The 23,526-nt window shown below is 40.4% G+C and overlaps 1 protein-coding gene across 6 annotated transcripts in view; it reads right to left on the bottom strand.

Annotated features, from left to right (window-relative positions):
- whrnb (whirlin b) overlaps nt 1-23,526 on the bottom strand; it is a 177,636-nt gene that overhangs the window by 118,333 nt on the left and 35,777 nt on the right. For all 6 annotated transcript variants that reach the window (XM_084359805.1, XM_084359806.1, XM_084359807.1 and 3 more), the window contains exon 2: nt 7,014-7,190. In XM_084359805.1, coding sequence (XP_084215931.1) covers nt 7,014-7,190 — 177 coding nt within the window. The remainder of the gene's footprint in view (nt 1-7,013; nt 7,191-23,526) is intronic.

The following is a 23,526-nucleotide window of genomic DNA, read 5'->3' as shown; positions in this document are numbered from 1 at the left end:
TAAAAACAAAAGCATGGCCTGAAGACAGACGAAACATGACAATTAGAGGATATTCTCACAAAAAATGGTTGTTTGTTGACTTTAAAAGGTTTTAAACACTTCCAAAGCACCAGAGGTTCATATCCCATATAAATTATGCCACTTATGAACAGCTGAAGCTGAAAACATCTGGCATATTATCTCTTTAAAAAGCTTTGTACACATGCAACTGGTACACAGCAACATTAGCATTTATTTGTTCTCATTATGAATGTAAATTTCAATTTCAATTTATTTAGGATAACCCCTTGAGATGCAGCATCTCGTTTTCGAGGGGGTCCCAACACAAATACAAAGATTACACAAAGTATACATTACAATAAGACACAACAGACACAAAAACACACTGCTCTACCACTTCCACAGCCCCCACGCCCCACGCCCCACCCACCCAATCACACACACACCCACTTAAACACGTACATACATACATACATACACATATACATATATATATGTACACATATACATGTAGGTGTAACCACATTGCAATAGAGTGCAACATCAGGAAACAAAGTACCACAGAAAGTTATGGGGAAAAGATAAATAAATAAATAAATAAATAAATAAATAAATAAATAAAATAAAGAGAAACACAGAAACAATATCAAAAACAAAGACAAGTTGTTCTTAAATGGGAAAAAACATTTGATCGGAAAATGTAAAAGGAGGTAATGGACTTTAAAAAGGGAGGAAGTTTATTCCAATCAGATGGGGCTTTGAATTTGAATGACTTGCGACCTATTTCTTTATGAATTTTAGGAACTGTGAAAAATGGATTAGTCATATGTCTAAGAGGGTATGGAGATGTATACTGGACCAGGAGCTGTTTTAAGTATGGTGGAACAGTTAAGTGGGTACATTTAAAAAGAAACAAGACCCAGTGAAACTGACGCCTGGACTTTGGATGAAGCCAATTGAGGGCCTCGTACATATGGCAGTGGTGAGTTCTGAATGAACATCTCAAGACAAATCTACATAAGGAGTTGTGTAAAATATTAAGAGGTTTGAGGATGGAGTCAGTGGTGTTTTGATAGACAATATCAGCATAATCGAGTATGGGAAGTAAGAGTTGTGAAATTATTCTTTTCCTGACTTGAAATGAAAAACAGTTAATTGAACGATAGAGAGAACCCAGACAGCCATAAATTCTTTTACAAATAAAATCAATATGTGGTTTAAAAGTAAGCTCAGGGTCCATCCAAAGACCAAGGTACTTAAATACATTTACTTTCTCTAGTGGAGTACCATCACTAAAATTAATAAGTAACTCAGGTAAGTGTGATAAGCCATATTTTGTGCCAAACACCATGCAACATGATTTTTTCATATTGAGAACAAGTCTATTATTTTTAAACCAGTGTTGGACAATATTAAAATCTTGTTGCAAATTGTACTGGATTTGTGATATGTCAGTATTGGAATAGTAGATAACAGTGTCGTCAGCATACAGATGAACATGACAGGTAGTGCACAATTGGGGTAAATCATTAATAAAAATGGAAAAGAGAAGTGGACCTAATATAGAACCTTGTGGAACACCTGTATCAACTAACATTTGACTGGATTGACAACCATTAACATAAACATATTGATGCCTATTGTGGAGATAAGAATTGAACCAAAGGACTGCATTCTGGTTCAGTCCAATATGATGCAGTTTGTCAAGGAGAAGGTAATGGTCAACCATATCAAAGGCTTTGGAGAGATCAATAAAAATTGCACCTATAAGTAGGCCAGCATCAAATGCTGAAAACAAATCATTTGTGAATTTAAGAAGAGCTGTAGTTGTGGAGAAGTTAGGTCGGAATCCAGATTGATATGGAGATAAAATGTTTGCTTGAGTGACATAATTAAATAATTGACGAAAAATAAGTTTTTCAAAGATTTTTGCTATTACTGAGATTATAGAAATAGGTCTGTAATCATTTACCTCTGTTGAGTTTCCACCTTTGAAAAGAGGAACAACTCGAGCACACTTCCATACAGAGGGAATACGATGTGTGGACAGGGAGAGATTAAATAAATCAGCCAAAGGATACATCAATATATGAGCAGCAAGTTTCACAAATTTAGGTTCTAGACCATCTGGACCAGCACTACAGTTCTCTTTCATCTCACAGATGGCATTGTAGACGTCAACAGGCATAATTTTCCTGAAAGAAAACAGGCTATTCAAAGCAGGGGAAGTAGCGTGTTCAGCCATGGTATAAGGGGTAGTATGCAGTGAACGAGAGACAGATGAGAAGTGTTCATTGAAAGCATTAGAAATGAGAAAAGGATCTGAAATAGTACTATTGTTCATATGAAGCTGATTGATAGAGCTTTTGCTGCCTTTGTTAAGAATATTATTCAGATGACTCCAAAATTGCCGAGGGTTATGGAAATGTTGAGAAAAATTGTCATTATAGAAATCAGATTTAGCATTTCTTGTTTTGGTTTTACACTGGTTCCTTAAAAGTCTATATACTTCCCAGTCATTGGATTGTTTTGATGAGCGGTATTTTGCCCACGCCATATCCCTGTCCTTGAAGAGGCTTATAAGGTGAGAGTTGATCCAGGGTAAATGTGAACCTTTAACTCTAATGGTTCTCATTGGGGCATGTTTATTTATTACATTGGCCACTTCACAACAAAAGAAGTCCCAGGCATCATCAACATAGGGAATTAATTGAAACCTGTCCCAATTAATATTGATTAGGTCATTTATGAAATGGTCTGTGTTCATCTTTTTACATTGCCTGAATTCAATGTATTTAGGGGGAGATCGAGGGATTTTAATTTTCCAGACACAATATATAAAACAATGATCACTAAAGCAGTCAGACATTACACCAGATTTGATTATCCTTTCAGGATTTGTAACAAGTATCCAATCTAATAAAGTTGACGACCGAGGAACAACTCTAGTAGGTTCTTTTATTAACTGGGTGAGATTTGCACCATGAAATAAATGTCTATCAGTAGTAGAGGAATGGCTAAGCCAGTTGCTATTAAAATCACCCAAAATAATCAATTCACTACGTTTCTCAAAAGAGTTAACAGTTGACAAAATACTTTTCATAGAGTCAGCAGGGGCCGAAGGAGGTCTGTATATATTACCAATAGTTAATGTTTTGTTTTCATGAAAGATAATGTTGGTAAAGAGACATTCAAAATTAACTGGTTCGACATTAGGAGTGACACATTTTGAGTTAAGATGAGACGCAACATAGGTTGCAACACCACCTCCTTTGGAGCCCCTGTCAGCTCTATGAAGCACAAAGTTATTTATCTCCAGCTCATTATCTGGAATTCTTTCGTGCAACCATGTCTCAGAAAGAGTAATGATGTTAGGCTTATGGATTTGGACCCAAGTCCTGAGAAGATTAATTTTTGGTGCAAGGCTCCTAATGTTAAGGTGAATTATCTTAAGACCCTTTATATGATCAATTGTACCTTATTTGAAAGAGCAGGAGTATGGGAGACAGGTGGGGGGGCGAGGAGAGGAGGGGGCGGGAGAGCAAGAGCAGACAAGACAAACACACACACACACAGATAAACAAGGTGGACTGACAGACACACATGTGCGCGCGCGCGCGCGCACACACACACACACACATAGACAAAACAAACGAAGACAAACAAACAAAAACAAAAATAGAAAAATAATAATAAGCAGATTAACCAAGAGAGGACAAGTAGCCACAAGCTCAGGCTGCATGAAAAATTAACAGTTGCTTAAGAAAAGAAAAGAGAAAAGAAAAGGGGCCATCATAGCATAGCCAACCAGACCACAGAGATCTGCAGTATATGATACTGCAATAATGCACATACTACATTCACCATAAGCAAACAGAATATATGAAAAAAGTCAAAATAGGGAAAGTTCAATTTATTAACAAAAAGTGTCCTGAATCCTGAATCAGGTGTTACGACAGTAGTCTGCAGCGGGTCGATTGCGACAGATGACGTCATCAAAAAATTCTCAGTTTACGGCAAACAAAGTCACATGCACCATAGTGCTCTCGACAGCGAGCCAAAAATTGAGTTCAGAAAAGCGTTTCTGCGAGAGCAACTAATCAAAAAAAAAAAAAAAAAAAACTGAGATCACGTAATATAGACTGTATAAGTCATTTGGCGATGCTCAAGGACAAGTGAGTAGATAGTAAGCGAAAATGAACGGAAAGTAGGAGAATGGATTTACTCACGGCCCTAACCCGGAGAGGAGGAGAGGGAAAGATCATGAAGAAGAATTTCAACTTCTTCTGGAGATCGAAACAACTTCGGTTTCCCATCCACCATCACTCTCAGAGTAGAGGGATACAGCAGAGAATATTTGAAGTCGGCAGCAAAAAGTTTCTTTTTAACGGGATCAAATTGACGCCGTTTGTGGATGAGAGCAGCACTGAAGTCGGGGAATACATGCACCCGAGCACCCATGTATGCGAGATCTCCTTTCTCCCTGGCCAGGCGTAGAATCCTCGACTTGTCTTGAAAGTGAAGGAACTTAACCAGAATGGGACGAGGAGTGGACCTGTTGCTGCTGATGAAGGTTGGAGAGCGGTGAGCCCTTTCAATAGCAGGTGCCGTGGGGAAGTTATCCTTGCCGAGGAGCAGCGGGATTAGGTCATGAATGAAGGCAATCATGTCCTTTCCCTCACGTCGCTCGGGTATATTAATAAAGCGGAGATTAGAAGAACGGCTTCTGTTCTCAGCATCATCAGCTTTTTCTTTCAGGTATGTATTTTCTTTTTCCAGAGTTTCCACACGCTTTGTCAGATCAACGATGTTGTCTTCAGTAGATCCAACTCGGTGTTCGAGCTCGGTTACATGGTCATTCAGAGTTGATAAAGCTCCTTGAATGTTGTTCAGACCAGCTTGAAGAGTGTCAAGTTTTTTGTCAAAATGAGCAAGCAATTCAGTTTTGACACTCTGCATTGCATCACAGAGTAAGGAGACCTCAGCTTGCTGCATGGCGAGTGTCAGACAATTCGAGAGGCTGGGAGGAAACAAACAAACCCTCTACCAAGGCTCTAACAAACGGCAAGATTTACTCTCCTTTCAACCCTTGTTTGGTCTCCTGAGAGAAATATCTGACTCCACTACAGTATGTTGACCAATCAGTCGCTAACTTTATCTTTATGCTGTTCAGTGATGGACCAGAAGTGTTGAGTGGGTTTATTAGCTGTCTGCTGCTGCCATAATTTTCTTCACAATACACAGTCATCTGATCCATTGGCAATATAGAATATTTTGATCAGTGCATTTGTCATATTCAATTCAAAACACGTTTTCACAAATTAGGCTCTAATCAAACAAATCATCTAACTTCTAAAGTCACTGTTGAAAGTTAAGTGTAACCACCACAAAATGAGAAGTGATGGATATTGTTTAACAACTGGAATATATCTGCCACATGAACTGACAAAGATCTGTGTTCTCCTGCTGTAGGGAGGCCATTTTTCCTCTGCACAGTCACTCTTCTCAGGCCTCTGTCCAGAAACTCCTCATCTTTGAATGAGTTCTCCTCCAGGTCATCCAAACTCATTTCAATGGAAGCAAATAGAAGCAGTTTTCTGCTCCTGAGCAGCTTTTGGAAGGACCACCCACCAAATGAGCCCCAGTTCATGGATGGAGCTCTGCATGAACAGTGCTGAACCTTTTTGATATAAATTTTGAGGCCTGCTGAGTTCTGAAACTTTTCTGACCCAAATATTACACTTTCACTATCGCCCTTTTCAAAGCAAGTACATCAAAACACTTGGGAGTCATCACAAAGAGACTCTTGATTAATGTTGGTCCTTAATTACACTTCAGAAACAAAGCTCTAAGAAGTTACTAATAATACAATTACATATACAGTACTCTCATACCGGATGAAACAGAATGTTCATTTCCATAATGCTATGTAGCCATTTTAGATCAATCATCATTATTATATAGTTCTAAAACATAAAATTAAATCTAATATGAGGACCATTTTGCCAGACAAGGACAGTAATTATGTACTGGCTCTTACAAAAGCAAAAATGTATTTAGATTTATACTACTATATATCATATTATACTATACTTAATGTCATGATGGCATGGTCAGCTACAAGGTCTTTGACTTAATTTTACTCAAAATGAAAACAGTACAAAGACAATATGTTTAATGTTTGACCTCATCAGCTTCATTGACTTTTGTAAATATCTGCTTATTGTGAACTTGAAGGCAGGAACACGTTTCCAACAAGTTGTGACAGCAACAACAACGAACAAGGAAAGGTGTGGAACGCTCGTTTGGAACATTCCACAGGTAAACAGGTTCATTGGTAACAGGTGATAGGATCATGATTGGGTATGAAAAGGGGCATCCTTGAAAAGGCTCTGTCGTTCACCTTTTAGCAGGGATGGTGCGGATTTCAACACATGATTGTGTAAAGGAGATCACTACATGGGCTCAGGAACACTTTGTAAAACTGCTGTCAGTAAATACAGTTCATTTGAAAATGACTGCATTGTTTTTTTATTTGCACAGCACCCTAACCCTAACCCTAACCCCAACTCTTTTGGAATCAGGGTTATGAGTCTTGATTTTCTTGAGTTTTCTTTTTTTAATCAAGAATTTACCAAGGTAACCATAGTAACAGGAGTATTTTTCAGATGACTCTAGTAAATGTGTTCCTGGGAAGCAGCTACAGTCACAGGATTGTGGTGGGTGACTGTTGTGGGATGAGTCTGTCTTCCAAAATGTCACAACACCAACTGTCCTCTGAGAGCCACATTCCAGCCCTGAACTGACTGCTCTGAACTGACATGAGCGGGAGGATAATTACAAACACCTCGGCTCTGAATCTGACAGATACTATTTCAAGAACCTGCAACAGTATCTTTAACATTTCAGAGTTCTCCATTTTAAAGTCTGCTCTACTCTTATGTGTCTGTTCAACAGATGTTTTATTCATTTGAATTGGACTGCCATCACACACATACACACATGGTTCTTACCGTCCTCTCCTCCATGCTGTGCCCTTGCCTCTGGTTTGCCTCATGGCTGTCTGGCGGTGGGGAGACACTCCGGCCCTGAGGGTCCACCCAGCTGTATACGTGGTTGGTGATGTAGCCTCCAGGAATCCGACCCATAGAGCACACTGACATTGCTAGCTTCTTGCATCCCTTCAGCACCTGTATCAGCAGAGGAAGGTGAAGCTGTGAAAGAGCCACATACAGCACGACTCATGATGACACACAGCAAGGGGCTCTATGTTACAATTTATAGAATTTTACATGTATTTTTTATTGGGCATATTTGAGCAGATTTTAAGGTGATGTGAAAAATAAGACCTTCCTCGTCTCTCTCTATTGTCTAAGCCTATGGACGATGTGTGCATAGTTTAATGCTGCTGCACTCTGGATTTCTATGTGAAGGACTCGAAGGACATGAAGTACATCCTTTGGACTGCGACAGTCCAAAGGATGTGACTTTATGTTCTCGAGTGCCTCGTCTCAGAGCCTCTCTCTGCTATGCTAACAGAGAGCAACAGTAGCTAACGTTGGCTTAGAAATGGAGTCCAGCAGCATGAACTATTGACCGGCTGCCATCACAACACACAAGTTCCACAGAGAACCTTTAAGGCCAGAACCAATAAATATAGTCTTTTATGGCATTGTACACATGGATATAAATAATCGCTCTCTGTATGCTGGAAGTTCTTGACATTTCGGTTGCCAAAAATACAGAGAACATTTATATTTCACAGATCTGGTCAAGAAATGTTTCCCCCTTTGGAAACATTTTCAGCTGATTTTAATAATTAAGTGTGAATATTTAAGCTTTTTGTTCTTTATCTGTCATTCTATTTAGATTTCTTCTAAATTCAACATAAGTCATGTTTTGCCCATAAATGATCTGCAAAAGAAGGATACAGGCTTAAATATGTCCTTAAAGAGCAACTTAACAGCCATGTTGTTTCTGTTGACCTCGAGTGGTTTAACATCTCCCCTTTCTGCAGTGACGAACAAGTGTGCATCTGGACGTGTCAGCACACTGACTGACATTATTACGTTATTGTCCTAAATCCCTCCCATTTTTGCTCTGTGGTCCAATAAGAGTCGATCAAGTTTGGTACCTGGATCAACCTCGGTCAACTTTCCTGTTTCCTGTTAAACGTATATGTGCTATGTGTAGGGCTCATCTATGTTGAAAAAAGTTAAATAGATGGTTACCTGCACCTGTACCTTGATACACTGACCATGTGGACAGCTTTTTGTTTCTTCTGTCCCAAAAACTTGAGACAAAATTGTGTGTTTTCAAATGTAAAAAGTGGATGAGACTGTGTGGTCGACCTCACCATCAGCTGAACATCATCACCATCACCAAAGACACATGTGTTTTCTCAAAAGTAACATTGCCAAGTAAATTAACAGAATATAGACGCCACAATCTTCATGGACACATCACATTATATATGGTCACATCTTAGTTTAGATCATGTAAGCAAAACGCTACCTAACTAGCTAACTTGCAGTACATCAAGGGGAGCTGGCCTAATGTCAGTGCACCAACATCAGCCAGGTTTGCTTCTTCTTTATTTCTATGGTTGCTGACATATTTTTAAGAATTTTAGGAATTATCTTTAGCGAAAAAATATCAAGGCTTCTCATCTCTTCTCTTGGCCTTTTCCATTCATGTCAATACAGACTGAATGAGCCTGAACCTAGTAGGAATTAGTGGCAGAGCACTGACAGGTGGAAAAAATGAATTCTTCAAAACCTCAAATTATATTCAGTGACAATGTTTTTAAAATTCTTTCTTCCTACAATGACCGTGCATTAAGATTACAGCTAAAAGACAGAAACATGAACTGCTGAAGCTCACTCATGAAAGTCTGATGATGAACGCCCCTCCACCTTCCTGGGAGATAGTTGACTTTGATGGGCTATGGTTGAACTGAGAGAGAGCCTACACCTTTTTTACTGCTGGTCTTTTTCTGAAGACTTCTGCTGTTTCCAACCACAATGCATGGTGGGGCTTTTACTTGGACTTACTGCTGATGTGGACTCCAAGACAAGCCTCTTTTTACTTTCTTTGCTTTTATTATGTCTTTTCACACCCACACATATGCTTTATGTTAGAGAGTGACTGTGGCCTTGACACTAATAAAGAGCTGATAACTGGTCATTCTGGTGAGGCTGGATAACATCCAGTCCAAACTTATTAAAATTATCCCCTGGTCTTTCATAGTTTGAGTTTGTGGTTCTGTTATTTCCTGTTTTATTTTGAAGATTTGTGTCATGTTTTGCTTTTCATTTCCTCCCTTTGTGTGATTTCCTGCCCTTTTTTCGTGTTCACCTGTGTCCTGATAGTTAATCAGCCCTTGTCTGTGTAGTCCCTGCTGTCTGTCAGTTCGTCTGTTTTGTTCTGAAACTGTTCCTGTGTCTTTGTGTCCCTGCTCCCATGGTTTGCTTCTGGTTTTTATTCCTTGTGCTTTTCCTGGTTTGTGCTTTGTCTTTTGATTTTGGCTTTGCTTTTCTTGGTTTGAACTTTGTTTAGCTTTTTGTGTTTCATCTTTGTATTTTGTATTTTTTCAGTTCTTGGTTTTACAGCTTTCGGTATTTAAAGCTTGCTCTTGTTCAGGTCTTGTCTGGCCGTGTCTTGCATTTGGGTCCCATTCAGTGTGCCGTGACATGTTCTGCAATGTGGGTGCATGTAATCCCAGTGTGGTTAAGTTAGGCAAACAAAACAGTTTTGGGAAATAAACCATGGTGATGTATGGTTATGGTTAGGCAACTGAAACACTTGGTTAATCTTCAGGAGAGATCAGGGTTACAGCATGACAGTCAGACACGCCACATGCCCATCCACCACTGGTTGCCACTGAACATTATCTTTGGACGTAAATGCTGAAGTGCAGAATCTTCCAATATGAATGTTATTTTAAGGATAGTGGACTGGTCCACGCTAGCACACAAACAATATCTGCACCAACATCCCTTTGCCTCTTTCCCGCTGTTTTGACTGTTGTTCTTGTTTGATAGAGGGTTATTCTACCGAATAGTGACTGTGAGAACAATGCCCTCCGGTCTGTTGGTGCACAGGCATTGTTTTGAACCTTTGCCTGGTGTTGAATCATCGGAACCTTTCATTGTTTGTCCTTGAGTGATTTCATACTTTCAGCTCTGCTATTTAAACCACCAAAGCTCCCTCGCCTTGTGCATATGCTGTCACATCATTTAGTTGTTTTGTGAGAGAGGGACAGAATTAGCGGAGGCTTTGAGGCCATGGCGCTGACTATCACTGTGACTCACACAGACGACAGCCGAGACACAGCAAAGACACCAGGAAACAAAGAGAAAGAGAGTTGGAGTCGGGTCATAGATGTAATTAAAGAGATGTAAAGAGATTCCCCTCCAGTGCTTATTTCTTCAGTGAAAGCTACAATAAAATAGAATTGGTGACCTTTTCTAACAGCAAGAATGAGGCTAAAATTATGAGGACATTTTCATTAACATAAAAGCCAAACAATAGGTTGAAGATGGACGAATGGACATTTTTAATCAATTACTGTTAGTCTCTGATCGTAATGTAAGCCAACGAGAACTACTTTTATCTTCTGAAATATTATATTTTGAGAAAGCATCTCAGGATTTATCAGGACAGCTTCTTCACTGTAAAACATACTATTTTACTGTATGAATCTGGACTGTGTGTGTGAGCTATTGATATGTAAAAGAGCACAGAGCTTTAATTAATATTACTCCCTCCCCACCCCCCACCCACCACACCCCACCAAAAACAAAACAAAAAACAAACAAAAAAAAGATATGCATGCACTTATATATTCCTACCTTTAGCACTTACATCATAGCACTTATGAAAGGTATCCTTGATAAATGGCAGCTACTTTGCTCAGAAGAGGACTTGAATATTGTTTTCTATCTTTTCTACTTTATCAACGGTGATATGTTGTGGTTTCTTTCTTGTGACAAATGTACTTATTGTGAGTCGCTTTGGACAAAAGCGTCTGCTAATGCCCTAAATGTAAATGTAAATGTAAATGTTATATTAAATACCTGTCAGTTGTGAGAGAAATTCTCAAATGTCCCTTATTATTTTGATATGTTGTTCTATGAAACTTAATATTGATACAACATTATTATTTATGTAAAGTGAAATCTTGTGTCTGTTGGCTTCAGACATGAGCTCTGTCTTATAATCATCTGGTGGCATAGTATGAATGGATGTATTCATGTAAAGAGTATATGGTATAGTGTGCTGTGAAAACTAACATAACAGGAACTCAGTTAAGGAGTTCGTCCTGAAGGGGGTTTGTGAAGCCTCTTCTGTGTATATGTGTTCTGAGAATGGGCGCACAAAATAGGTTGATATATGACACACAACAATGGTTAAGGTGTATAGGAAGTTTTATGTTTATCCTGAGGTGATGTGTAGATGCTGGGAATGTTGTTTTGAGTGAGCTCACATGTAATCTTTTAACTGATATAATGAGTATTGTTTTTCTGCTAGTATAAAGAACTGAAAAGAGACTGCCTCTCTTCAGTCATCATCTATGCGCTGCTGATGTGTGACTCTTGCTTGCAAGCAATAAAGAACTTATAGAAAAAAAATTATTGTGTCGAACTTGGTGTTTTGATCAACTCTCATCTGCACTAGACAAGTGAGTGATTTTTAGTTGCCATGACACAGTGTAAGAGTGGAATAAAAAATCTATATGCATAAAAATCATGCTTTTTTCCTCCTAAGATTCAGAATCTATTTACAAATGTCAAAAATGTATTTTATTTAAAGACTGGATAATCACCTTTGCAAGATGAACATTAAGTAATGTTAACGGAGCAGAGCAGCGGTCAGCAGTAAGAAACAAGACCAGCTGACAACCACTAACAAGCTAACAAACACACTCTGCAGCATTCAACACCTTCAACAAACTCTGTGGTGAAGAAAATAACTCTGCTCAAAAACTCTGCTTCTGTTCAGCATCTTGTCCAAGGAACCCCAAAGCTAACAGTGCAGCAGAGAGGCTTTTTTCACTGCTGGAGCACAACTGCTTATTTTGTTATCCACATACACACATGCATGCTTTCATATTAATTCACTGACTAATTATTGAAGTGAACTTTTTAAAATTTAAAGTATATTTTTTCACATGCAGTCAAACAGAGTTGTTGATGGGACAGATGATTGTGAAACAGCGGGGCAGAGGGTCCAGCAGCCGAGTATCACATCCCCTTCCCTCAGCGAAGACGAGTGCCACTATTAAATACACACCAGGTCCTGGCGCACCTGGCTCTTAAAGGGAATGGGAGACGACACTTGGATTGGTTTGATTTATGTTCCGCCCAAAACACACCCATGACTAATTCACGGTCTAAATACAACCTCTTTGTGCTGTGCGCCACACTCAGTGCCCAGATTATCCACCGTTTGAATAGCAAATGGGAGTTGGACACACCCGAAACGCACTTGTGTCATGACCTCTTCCACCATCACCATTTTTGGCAAAATCTTGACCCTGAGCTGCCCTGTACTATTATCATCTGAGCCAACATAAAGGACAAACTGTTCCTGTGTCTTTGTGTCCCTGCTCCCATGGTTTGCTTCTGGTTTTTATTCCTTGTGCTTTTCCTGGTTTGTGCTTTGCCTTTTGATTTTGGCTTTGCTTTTCTTGGTTTGAACTTTGTTTAGCTTCTTGTGTTTCATCTTTGTATTTTGTATTTTTTCAGTTCTTGGTTTTACAGCTTTCGGTATTTAAAGCTTGCTCTTGTTCAGTTCTTGTCTGGCCGTGTCTTGCATTTGGGTCCCATTCAGTACACCGTGACATGTTCTGCAATGTGGGTGCATGTAATCCCAGTGTGGTTAAGTTAGGCAAAGAAAACAGTTTTGGGAAATAAACCATGGTGATGTATGGTTATGGTTAGGCAACTGAAACACTTGGTTAATCTTCAGGAGAGATCAGGGTTACAGCATGACAGTCAGACACGCCACATGCCCATCCACCACTGGTTGCCACTGAACATCATCTTTGGACGTAAATGCTGAAGTGCAGAATCTTCAAATATGAATGTTATTTTAAGGATAGTGGACTGGTCCACGCTAGCATACAAACAATATCTGCACCAACATCCCTTTGCCTCTTTCCCGCTGTTTTGACTGTTGGTCTTGTTTTATAGAGGGTTATTCTACCGAATAGTGACTGTGAGAACAATGCCCTCCGGTCTGTTGGTGCACAGGCATTGTTTTGAACCTTTGCCTGGTGTTGAATCACCGGAACCTTTCATTGTTTGCCCTTCAGTGATTTCATACTTTCAGTTCTGCTGGACGGACCCAGAGATGCTTGGAAGCATGTGGGCAGTTATAGTTACGTTGTTTGAGGTGAAGGCGGCATAAATGATCCTTTTGCACAGAACCATCTGGGAAGTCCTCCTGGGGAACTGTTTGGAGAAGGGCAGACACTTTCAAAAAGTACTTTTCAGATGATTGAACAAACAATCTGTCTATCACAGTAGATGATGGGCTAAGTTCAGCCAATCAGATCAACAGTAGGAGAGCACTACCGCCATTGGAGCCCATTGTTAAATCAGGCTTCATTGCCATTTCTTGCCCTTCTTCCAATAAAGAAATACTCTCTGATGCTATAGCAGCAGCTACACTAACCTCTTGAGGAGCCACCATTGATGTTCTTAAATGAACAGTCGCTTCTCTCCTAGTCGTCCCACCTAAACCATGGCCTTAGCTGCTTGGACTTCCTCATGGGACGCTGAATGGTCTGAACAAATGTGGTTCGGCCACAAGCTCATAACTTGAAGCCTGGCAGGATCGTTTGCGTGATCCTGTGATCTCAAATCCAGCTGCCTGGCAAGGTAACTGTTATGCAGCAATAATGTGTGAAAGCTCATTTTACCAAGCAGGGTTGGGAATGACAACTGGAGTTATTCATGGGAGTGAAGTGTCTTTAATAATTAGTTTTTTTATTTTTAAGACTATACTAAAATAATTCTAAAAAACCAAAATAGTTACTTTAACTACTTCATAAAAATACTAAAATTAATCAAAATTAGGTTTCTGATTAAACAGTACTCCCATCAGGATGGGGGGATTTCATAGAGGATGTTTTCATTGCCTTTTTCTTTTGCTTTTTTCTTTTAAACCTGTCTAATCCAATGGTTACACATCATATATACTTTTCATTGTCTCCCACATGTTTCTGAAGAATGTAGTTTAAAACAAAGGTTTTCACAATGGTTTGAATCTATTTTTAGTCAGTGTGATATTTATCTAAAAACAAGCACTGAAGCTTCGGCCCATCTTCATTGATGTGAACACATTCAGCAGTTTCTGAGACATGAAAGCTGCTTACTTTATGCCATTGTCCTGTCCCCATTTCTTTCTTGTCCCTTTTGCTTCTGTTAATTCCTGCTCTTCCATGACACTCTGGTCCACAGGAGCCTACAATGAGTGATCATGTTAGGGCATAGTAACTTGCTGAGGCACACTTCAATATGAAACACTGCTGCTGTAGCAGGGTCGGAGTTGAGATGGTTCTGCTGCAGGATGGTCCCTATAGACATTAGGGCAACGTGCCACCCTGTTTTTAGATTTTCTTTCTTATTCTCTGCAACTGTCTGCCGTAGGGGTTTCATTGTCCCAGAAACCAAGAAAATAATTTTGGACAACTCACATAATAAAGGCCAGAATTAAAAAGAGTCTGGAGTCTGCAACTGTCATTTAGTGTTTTATGTGATTTATGATGTCTCTCTGATCACTGCTTTGACACTGTCACAATGTCAGAGATGGGCTTTAGCACTGCCCTGTTCACTGATCCTGAAACCCAGATGAGACTTAAAACCACAACCTGTCTTTCCAGCAACCCTGACACATCAATATAATGTCCATATACAGAGCCCAAGTGAAACTGAACTTCTGGGTTCTGTTACACAGGTGAGAAAGATCATATTGACCCTTGTATTAACACAAATTACTATGACATGTAGAATGGTTCGCTCCATTTGTTGTACTACTCATGTAATATTTCTGTTTTAACCAGCCAAACCATTTCCACAACCACAAGCTCAAGACCATCATGGATGAACATCACCAGTTTGACAGACTGAGGTCTGGTCAACATGATGTCAGGAGCCTGAAGGGGATCATATTATGCTTACTAAGCTTACAACTCAGATTAAAAAACATTGAGATGCTGTGTAAAACATAAAACAGAATGTTATCATTTGCTAATCTTTTTTGACATATATTCAATTTAAAACAGTACACAGACAAAATATTTTTTTGTTTGACCTCTTCAACTTCATAGTTTTTTGTAAGTACATGTTCATTCTGAATTTGACACCAGCAACACTCAATAAAAGTGTTAGTCAACACAGTTCATTGCAACTGGTTGCATTATGTTTAAATTAAGTTTCCACAGCGTTCCAACTGTTTTGGGGTTTTTCCACATGTGACTATACAAAAGAAGAAACTGTTGTCCATCATCATGTTCACTGTTAGGGTCCATGTTGACAGTTTTTTTTGGGGGGGGCAGAAAAGTGCTGGCTGTGCGCTCAGGAGCGCTGAGATTTACTCAACAATATCTTGACAACTGCCGCTGTATGGTCAACACCGCCCTTTTGTTGTTTACTATCCGTTTGTTTTTTTATTTAACATCGGGACATCAGAGGAGGATGTGGGTGCCTGACATGATCCATAGGAGACAAGAATATGGTGAATATTAATGGATAGACCAGGAAAAAGAGAGCTTTCAACGCAAAGCACTGGTACTGTGAAAAAAATGCCATGTGGACTGGGTCCCTTAGCATCACTTCTTGAAGCGCCCCACTATAGTGCAGTAGGATAAAGAGTGAGTGCTTCAAAACTACCTCCATCGTACCGGTGCCAAAACACTCCACTGCAGTGAGCCTTAATGACTTCTGCCCAGTTGCACTCACCCCCATCATCACGAAGTGTTTCGAGAGGCTGGTCCTGGCTCACCTCAAAACCAGTTTGCCAACCACACTGGACCCCTTCCAATTCGCCTACCGCCAGAACAGGAGTACGGAAGATGCCATCTCCACGGCGCTTCACTCCGCCCTCTCCCACCTTGACAACTGTAACACCTTTGTGAGAATGCTGTTCATCACCTTCAGTTCAGCATTCAACACCATCTTCCCCTCCAAACTGATCACCAAACTCAGTGGCATGGGCATCAATACCTCCCTCTGCAACTGGATTCTGGACTTCCTAACAACATACCACAGTCTGTTAGGTTAGATAACCACACCTCCTCAACCCTCACCCTGAGCACTGGCGTTCCACAAGGATGTGTGCTGAGCTCCCTCCTTTACTCCTTCTTCACCTATGACTGCAAACCTGCACATGGCTCAAACACCATTGTTAAGTTTGCAGACGACACAACGGTGATTGGTCTCATCAGCAACAACGATGAGTCGGCCTACAGGGAGGAGGTCCAGTACCTAACAGCGTGATGCGCAAACAACAACTTGGCTCTCAGCACCAAGAAGACCAAAGAGCTCATTGTGGACTACAGATAGTCAAAAGTCAGTTTCTGGGTGTCCACATCTCTGAGGACTTCTCTTGGACCCTCAACACCTCCACCCTGATCAGGAAGGCTCACCAGCGTCTCTTCTTCCTGAGGAGACTAAAGAAGGTCCATCTGGCTCCTCAGATTCTGGTGAACTTCTACCGCTGCGCCATTGAGAACATCCTTACCAACTGTGTCACAGTATGATGTCTGCGAAAGGCGCGCAGCATCGTCAAGGACTGTTCTCACCCCAACCACAGACTGTTCACCCTCCTCCCCTCCAGGAGTTACAGGTCTCTCCACACCCGGACCAGTAGGTTCAGGGGAAGTTTTTTCCCTGCGTCTGTCACCCTACTGAACTCCACACCCCAGTGACAACCAATCGACTGACCAACTGCACCCCACCCCCCCACACTCCTTCCCCCAGTGACTGACCCCACTACTACACTACTCTTGACTATTTTACACTTCATCTATACCCCCCCCCCCCCCCTTTAGTACTGCTAATTACACTTATATACTGTACAAACTGTATCTTCCTCTAGTACTGCCAGTAATATTTATATACTATACATACTGTACCTAGACCAACTACGCTCTATTTAAATACTGTACACACTGTAATATCTGTCTTTGCTGCACTATTTATACTGTACATACTTTGCACTTTACTGCTTTTTGCACTTCTGGTTAGACGCTAACTGCATTTCGTTGTCTCTGTACTTGTACTGTGCACAATGACAATAAAGTTGAATCTAATCTAATCTAATCTAATCTAATCTAATAACAACTTTATAAGGTCATAATATGTCAATGTATTTAAAGATGCATGCAAGTGGCAATGCAGCTTTAAACTCTGATTTAGTAGCTTTTACTGAACAACACGTTGGTTGCAGAAGATGAACCACAGTCTTTGGTGTCAAAGTTATGTATCTGACAATAAAGCAAATCCCTATCCGTCTGTCTGTCTGTCTGTCTGTCTGTCTATGTGTCTGGCTATCTGTTTGTGTGTTATTCATAGATCCTTGGAACCATTCATCTGATCTACTTCACACTTGGCAGGTTTGTTGCTGTTGACCGGAGGAAGTGCAGTGTGGGATTAGGTGGAATTTGGACATGCAACACGTTTAATATTAATACATTTTAAATAAATGGCAAACACTGCTCTGTGCAGCAGCGGGGGTGCGGCTTCAGCGCTCTGGCTTCTTGGTTCTGCAGACTGAAGCTGGACTCACACATGATCCCTCACATATGATCTCATGGGGAAGCAGATGTAAACAAAATGGAGATTAGCGTAATGCAACAACCCACTGTTGTTAATGTATTGCAGTGAGAAAAAAAACAGAAGCAGGAGGTTAAACAAGTGTGGATGAGAGGGGAGGGGTTGGAATGTTTATCGCTGCTCGGCTGCACAGTCAGCTGCTCTGGGAGGCCTCTCTCATTGGTTGTTGTGGTCTGATTCAGAAAGTGCTGATGTAATCGTCCAGACTTTGAATTGTAAATACAAACAGGTTTGATATTATCAGGGTGGCCCTGATGAGTCTGTGAGCAGTTCAGGAGGCGTCAGACTGGATCTGTGAACCCATCACATTACCAGATCATCTGTGCTGAACAGCATGTTTTCACAGGCACTGGACTAGTCTTAGTCTAAATCTAAATCCTACCTTACTATGAATTGGCCTCCACATTGCCGAAGATCAGGGAATCAATGAAGAATTATTATTAACAATATTTTTTCCCTCCTGTTCACCACAATTTATCCAATTACTGAGTATTTTATGTGTAAAACCCGTCCTCTGCTCTGCTTGTCACCCTCCCAAAGAATTGGTGATGTGAGGTTTATGGATGGCCATCCCTGTAGTGTTGGTGGATGTTCAGTGTGTGTCTCAGCACTGTGACTGCAATATGTCATTCCAGCGGTGCCACTGCCATAAATCAGCACCTACTGAGATTCTTTATCACTGACAAAAGTAGCAGACGTGCACAAGGACTGTGTGTGCTGAGTCAACGGGTCGAAACGCTCCAGCACACACATGTTCCTACTCATGAACACCATCACTGAATGCATTGTTAATGCTCTGTACTGCTCTAAGAGGCAGCTGACCATCAGAGCTCTCAGAGCTGTACAGATGATAAATGGCTGATGATGAGTGAAGTGAGAATTTCATCTAAATTCAATTCAAGTCAACATCACCTCCTGTCACCATGAAAACAACCACAGAGAAGTCTGAAGATAGACGGGAGGTCTTCACCTGCACTCCTGTGAGTTATATTTAGATGGCTTAGCTAAAGCTCCTCCTCCTTCTTCACTTTGAAACTTTTTTTTGTAGCTATTCTCAAAGTGGTTATTTCTTGAAGTGCTTCTCTGTGCTTGTTATGGACCATGTTAAACATCACACTAGTGAACTTTGATTTGATCCAAAAACTCTGTGTATGTGCTTCTGCATTGTTAATGTTGTTATGTTATCGCACAATGCATTGCCAAAAGAAATTGGAGGGGCAAATCAGGAAAAATTGTGGTGGGGCAGCTACAGGCAGACTTTGAAAGTATTAAAGGAGACATAAGATTTTACGTTCAATTATTATTATTTTTTTTACTTCAGTGTGTTCGGTTCTTGTGTATGTGAAAGGTCTTGAAAGTTAAAAACCCAACATTCGTGCAAGTGGAAGAAAAGACTGCTCCTGAAATGCCTCGTCAGTAGTCCTGCCTCTAATTCTTTGTGACATCACTACGTCACCTTGTCACACATTTGAATATTTTATGTTTTTATTAACGGTTGAACTGAAGCTAACTGGAGGATGAAAACACGACAGAGCCATCTGGAGACACGGTAAGCAGTGGCCCGCAGTTGAATGGCGGTGATTATGTGACGCGATTAAGAGCAAAAAACTTGAACTCACCATGTCTTTGTCTCCCTCTACTATTGTGTTGTTGTAGTTAGTGTCTCTGGAAACTTGGATTGAAAAATAATTACTGTGAAGGTAAGCCCTCCCGACCGAGACTTCAGTGAACTTTTACTGAGCAAAAAACTTGTATGGTGGGTCAGGATCTCAATCACAACACATTATAGTGTTTCCCTCACCCTAACCAAGTGTTTTTTGTGCCTAAACCTAACCAGAGCATAAGCACAGTGTTGTCACAACATAAAATTGAAAAAGAAAATTGATCATAGGCCTTAAGAAACATAAAGCTTCAACATATAAAACCTAAAGTTTTAAAAAACAAACGCAGATGAAGCTGCCTGCTCATGGTGCAATAAGGTGACAGCAGAGAAGAAAATGACAGGGATGGGAAGCTAAATACAGCTATTTATGCAGCAGTCTTTTAACGGCTCCATCATTTGTGTCCTTGTCAGGTGTGAGGCTGCGCGCTGTTCATTAACCCCACTCCAGCTACAATAACCTGCCCTGCACTGTCCCCTTTATAGACATGATGAATTGGCTTACTATATTGTAGGCTGAGCCCAAGGCTGAAGTTTGTGCAAGCTTTGACAGGGTATAATTCACTCTGCCAGCCTTGTCAATAACACAAGCTGTATTTCAACGCACACTCCCAGGAAACAGTCTTCATCTCAGTCTGTCTGAGCAGGCTGGGCCTGGCTTATTAAACAACTTTAAAGAAGATGCTGTCTAATAAACTGAAAAGATTTGCTTTGAATTAAAATCTTCATCTTGTGAAGATGGACCACCTACTTTACAAAATAATCAATAAGACAAAATGTGTATTGATTGTCCTTTTGAAAAGGAGAGTTGGCCAATTATTTTTGGTTGACAACATCGTAGAAGTTGCAGTTATTATTCTTCATATTTATGTATAACTGATGATAGTTGGGAGTAAGGGAATGGCTTTCTGTCTAAATATTGTATTGTACTTTAGCTGCAGAGGGAAGAAAAAGTTCTGAGAGCAGAGCTAGATGTCTCTCTGCAGAGTGTCCCTTTTGGTGGTTAAAAGTCCCAAAACTACCACTGCCGAGGGGCCCTTTAGCAACTCGGTAAATATCAGCAGACGACTGTGCTCCTACTTAGAGGCTCACAGTCCCTGATTGTGGTCGCACTTGTCAGCTGCCAGGAGAGTAATTGGCTAAAGAAATAAAGTTTTAATTGAGTCCTGTTTTCTCTAATTAAAACACAGTGCAGAGATGAGATTGTCCCTGACTCTATGTGACACAGAGAGATTCATGCTTGCTTTTATGTCCTCTCATTTTGATTGCTAAGCCTTATTTACTCCCTGAAACCATTAGGCAGTGGCTCAGCTCCAGGCTGACAGAATGCAGCAGGGCTTTTTACACCACGAGTCAACACCACAGTCACACCTGCATGCATCATTACGTACATGTTTAAAATAATTCCATAATTATAGACTACATTTCAGACTCCAACATGGTATATTAAGAGTTCTGATATTTGGCACAAGCCACAGCATTAAGTGGACAATCAATTACCTGCATTTTGGAAATGAAAAAGAAACATGGCAAGTGGACTGGTGAGTGAATGATTCTAACAGTATGTCTGACCTCAAACGTTAGCTGACTCAGCTGATGAGCTGCTGGCGCTGACTCTACCAGGCCTCTTACTGCAGTCGCTTCACTCAGCTCTCAGCCCCTCCTATCCACAGGGAGAAACAATGCAATCCCAGCAGATGGTTCCAGTACACTAAGTAGACTGTTGGCATGCTCATCGCCTCCAGCCTAAAGACACTGCAGTCCCACAAACACCATTTAAACAGGGACTCAAAGGGACAAAAGAATGGACCAATGTCTCTACATGAAGGCACTTTATACGAAGAAACAGTAGAAAGGGTGGGACCGATGATGCGCCAATAGACTCTTTTCAAGGCAGGAAAAGGATCTACAGTCGTCAGGCAAATCCATGCAGTCAGTCTGTCCAATAATTTCATGTAAATTAATAATACACTTAAAATGTCCTGAGAACATTCATGCTGCCAAGGAGATAAACACTTTTTTAATGAGCTTGTGACCTTTCCTCTGGTGCTGAACTTCACAGTCTTGCCAATGTTGCTTTTCTTAGTGACTTAGAAAAGAAAAAACATTGGCAGTGCCTTAGTAGCCCAGTTGTCATGCGCATGACAGGTAACTGCAGTGTCAGTAGAAGTTGGTATAATTACAGCCAGCAATTTTATTTTTCTATGCTGTGTTGTTGCATTATTTTGCTGTTGCAGTGTAACCAAACTTCCAGATTAAACACATTTACTTGGATATTATTGTCTGATGTAAAAATCTTTCATAGTTTACAGACTCACTTCCTGCCTCATATTTGACTCACTGTGTTTGTGTATTAGCTCAGCATGCTGACAGTTTCTCTGCACAATGAGGAATTATTAACGATTTCAGATGTGCTCACGTTCAGATTAAGGGCCAAGATACTGAAGATTTCCACCTGCCTGATCATTGGACTGCTCGTGGTCTTGCCACTAACTCTTATTTTGGAGAGCATGAGGTTAACATCTACCTCTATTTCAATATGAAAAACAAGTTGTAATAAACCATAGATTTACTCTGAGTGCTTCACACTTTTAGTATGATTTATGTACTGGGTATTCTGCATTGCATGGAAAACATGTGCCTCAGAAACTTTGACTTATATCTATGAATGAAATGTTTGTAGATGATTTTTTAAGAAATACAAAATTTCTACACATTTTTGGCACAGCAACATCACTGTATATGGGTGCTGTTCACCTTTCTGCTGGTCTACGCCTCTGCCCTGACTTCATGTGTGATAGATGATCGTCGTCCTGCAGCTCTTCCCAGATATGTCACCATTACAGTGGCACAACAGCTTTTTATTGGGACATGGAAAGTTCTCCATTTTGCCAGACAGCTCAGTCGGTTCTGTTTGGAGAGGTATGAGACGGGATGATGGAGAGCTGCTCTGACAGATGATCAGTCTCAAAGAGGAAGTAATCATAGATAGTTTATTTGCTTTATCATCTGAGAGCAGGGTGTGAAATATAGAAGAATCTGCAGGACCCACATATTCTTCTCTGAGTGGTCTGTCTAAGCACCCCAACAGAAGGCCGCTTATCAATATAAATGGGTCAGTGGTAGAGTAGGTGAATGGAGTGTTATGAATGTTTGAAAACCACAAAACCAGCTGAGACTATGTCATTATGGAAGACGAATTACACTTCCATTTCCTCATACAGTGCTCAGGCACCATGGACTGTGAAATGAGCAAACACTAAAGGCAAATCATCTAATTATCACTCATTAATTAGCACAAATCACATGAGCTTTACTCCCAACCACCATGAATTATTGTCTAGCTTGAAGTACTGACTGAGACATACTCTTCTCAGCTGTTTGTCAGGTGATTAGTAAAACTAACAGTTTGATTTAGTCAATCAAGTGTTGATAAAATAAGACATGCTATTATATATTAATGTTACAAGGTTGTTATTGATTTTTGAAGCAAGTTGTCTTGTTATTTATATTTCAACACATCCGCATACATAAACAACTGAATAAGTCAGTCCCAGAACAACAGACTGTTGCAGCACACCAGCGACAGGCGTACCTGACCTTCGTTGTAAGCTGGCTGTTTGGTTAGGTTTAGGAAAACATTGTGGTGTGAGTTGAAATTATGTTAAATAATACATTCTGTACATCACTGCAATTACCTCATGTACGTGATGCAACTTCACTACATTAGTTAGTTTAAATAGCTCACTGTTGTCTTCTGGTTTCATACTGGAACACAAACTGTGTTCTCCTGGATACAAGTCCTGTGCTTGTTTAACCCGACCATCCATCCCCAGCCTCATCCCTGAGGCGACTTTCTCACTCTTTATACTACTTCTCTTGACTTCCTCTTTTACTGTTGTAATAATGACTTCAGCCACTGGAGGTCGTCGCCTAACAAAAAACAAAACAAAAGAAAAGGTTGTAATAGGCTACTTTCACAGTTGACCTACTATATGGTCATTTTTCTTTGTGAGATAGTTT

The sequence above is a fragment of the Pagrus pagrus genome (assembly GCF_965226575.1).
Source record: "Pagrus pagrus genome assembly, chromosome: 8".
NCBI classification, from domain to species: domain Eukaryota; kingdom Metazoa; phylum Chordata; class Actinopteri; order Spariformes; family Sparidae; genus Pagrus; species Pagrus pagrus.
This window is presented reverse-complemented; position numbering and strand designations above follow the sequence as displayed.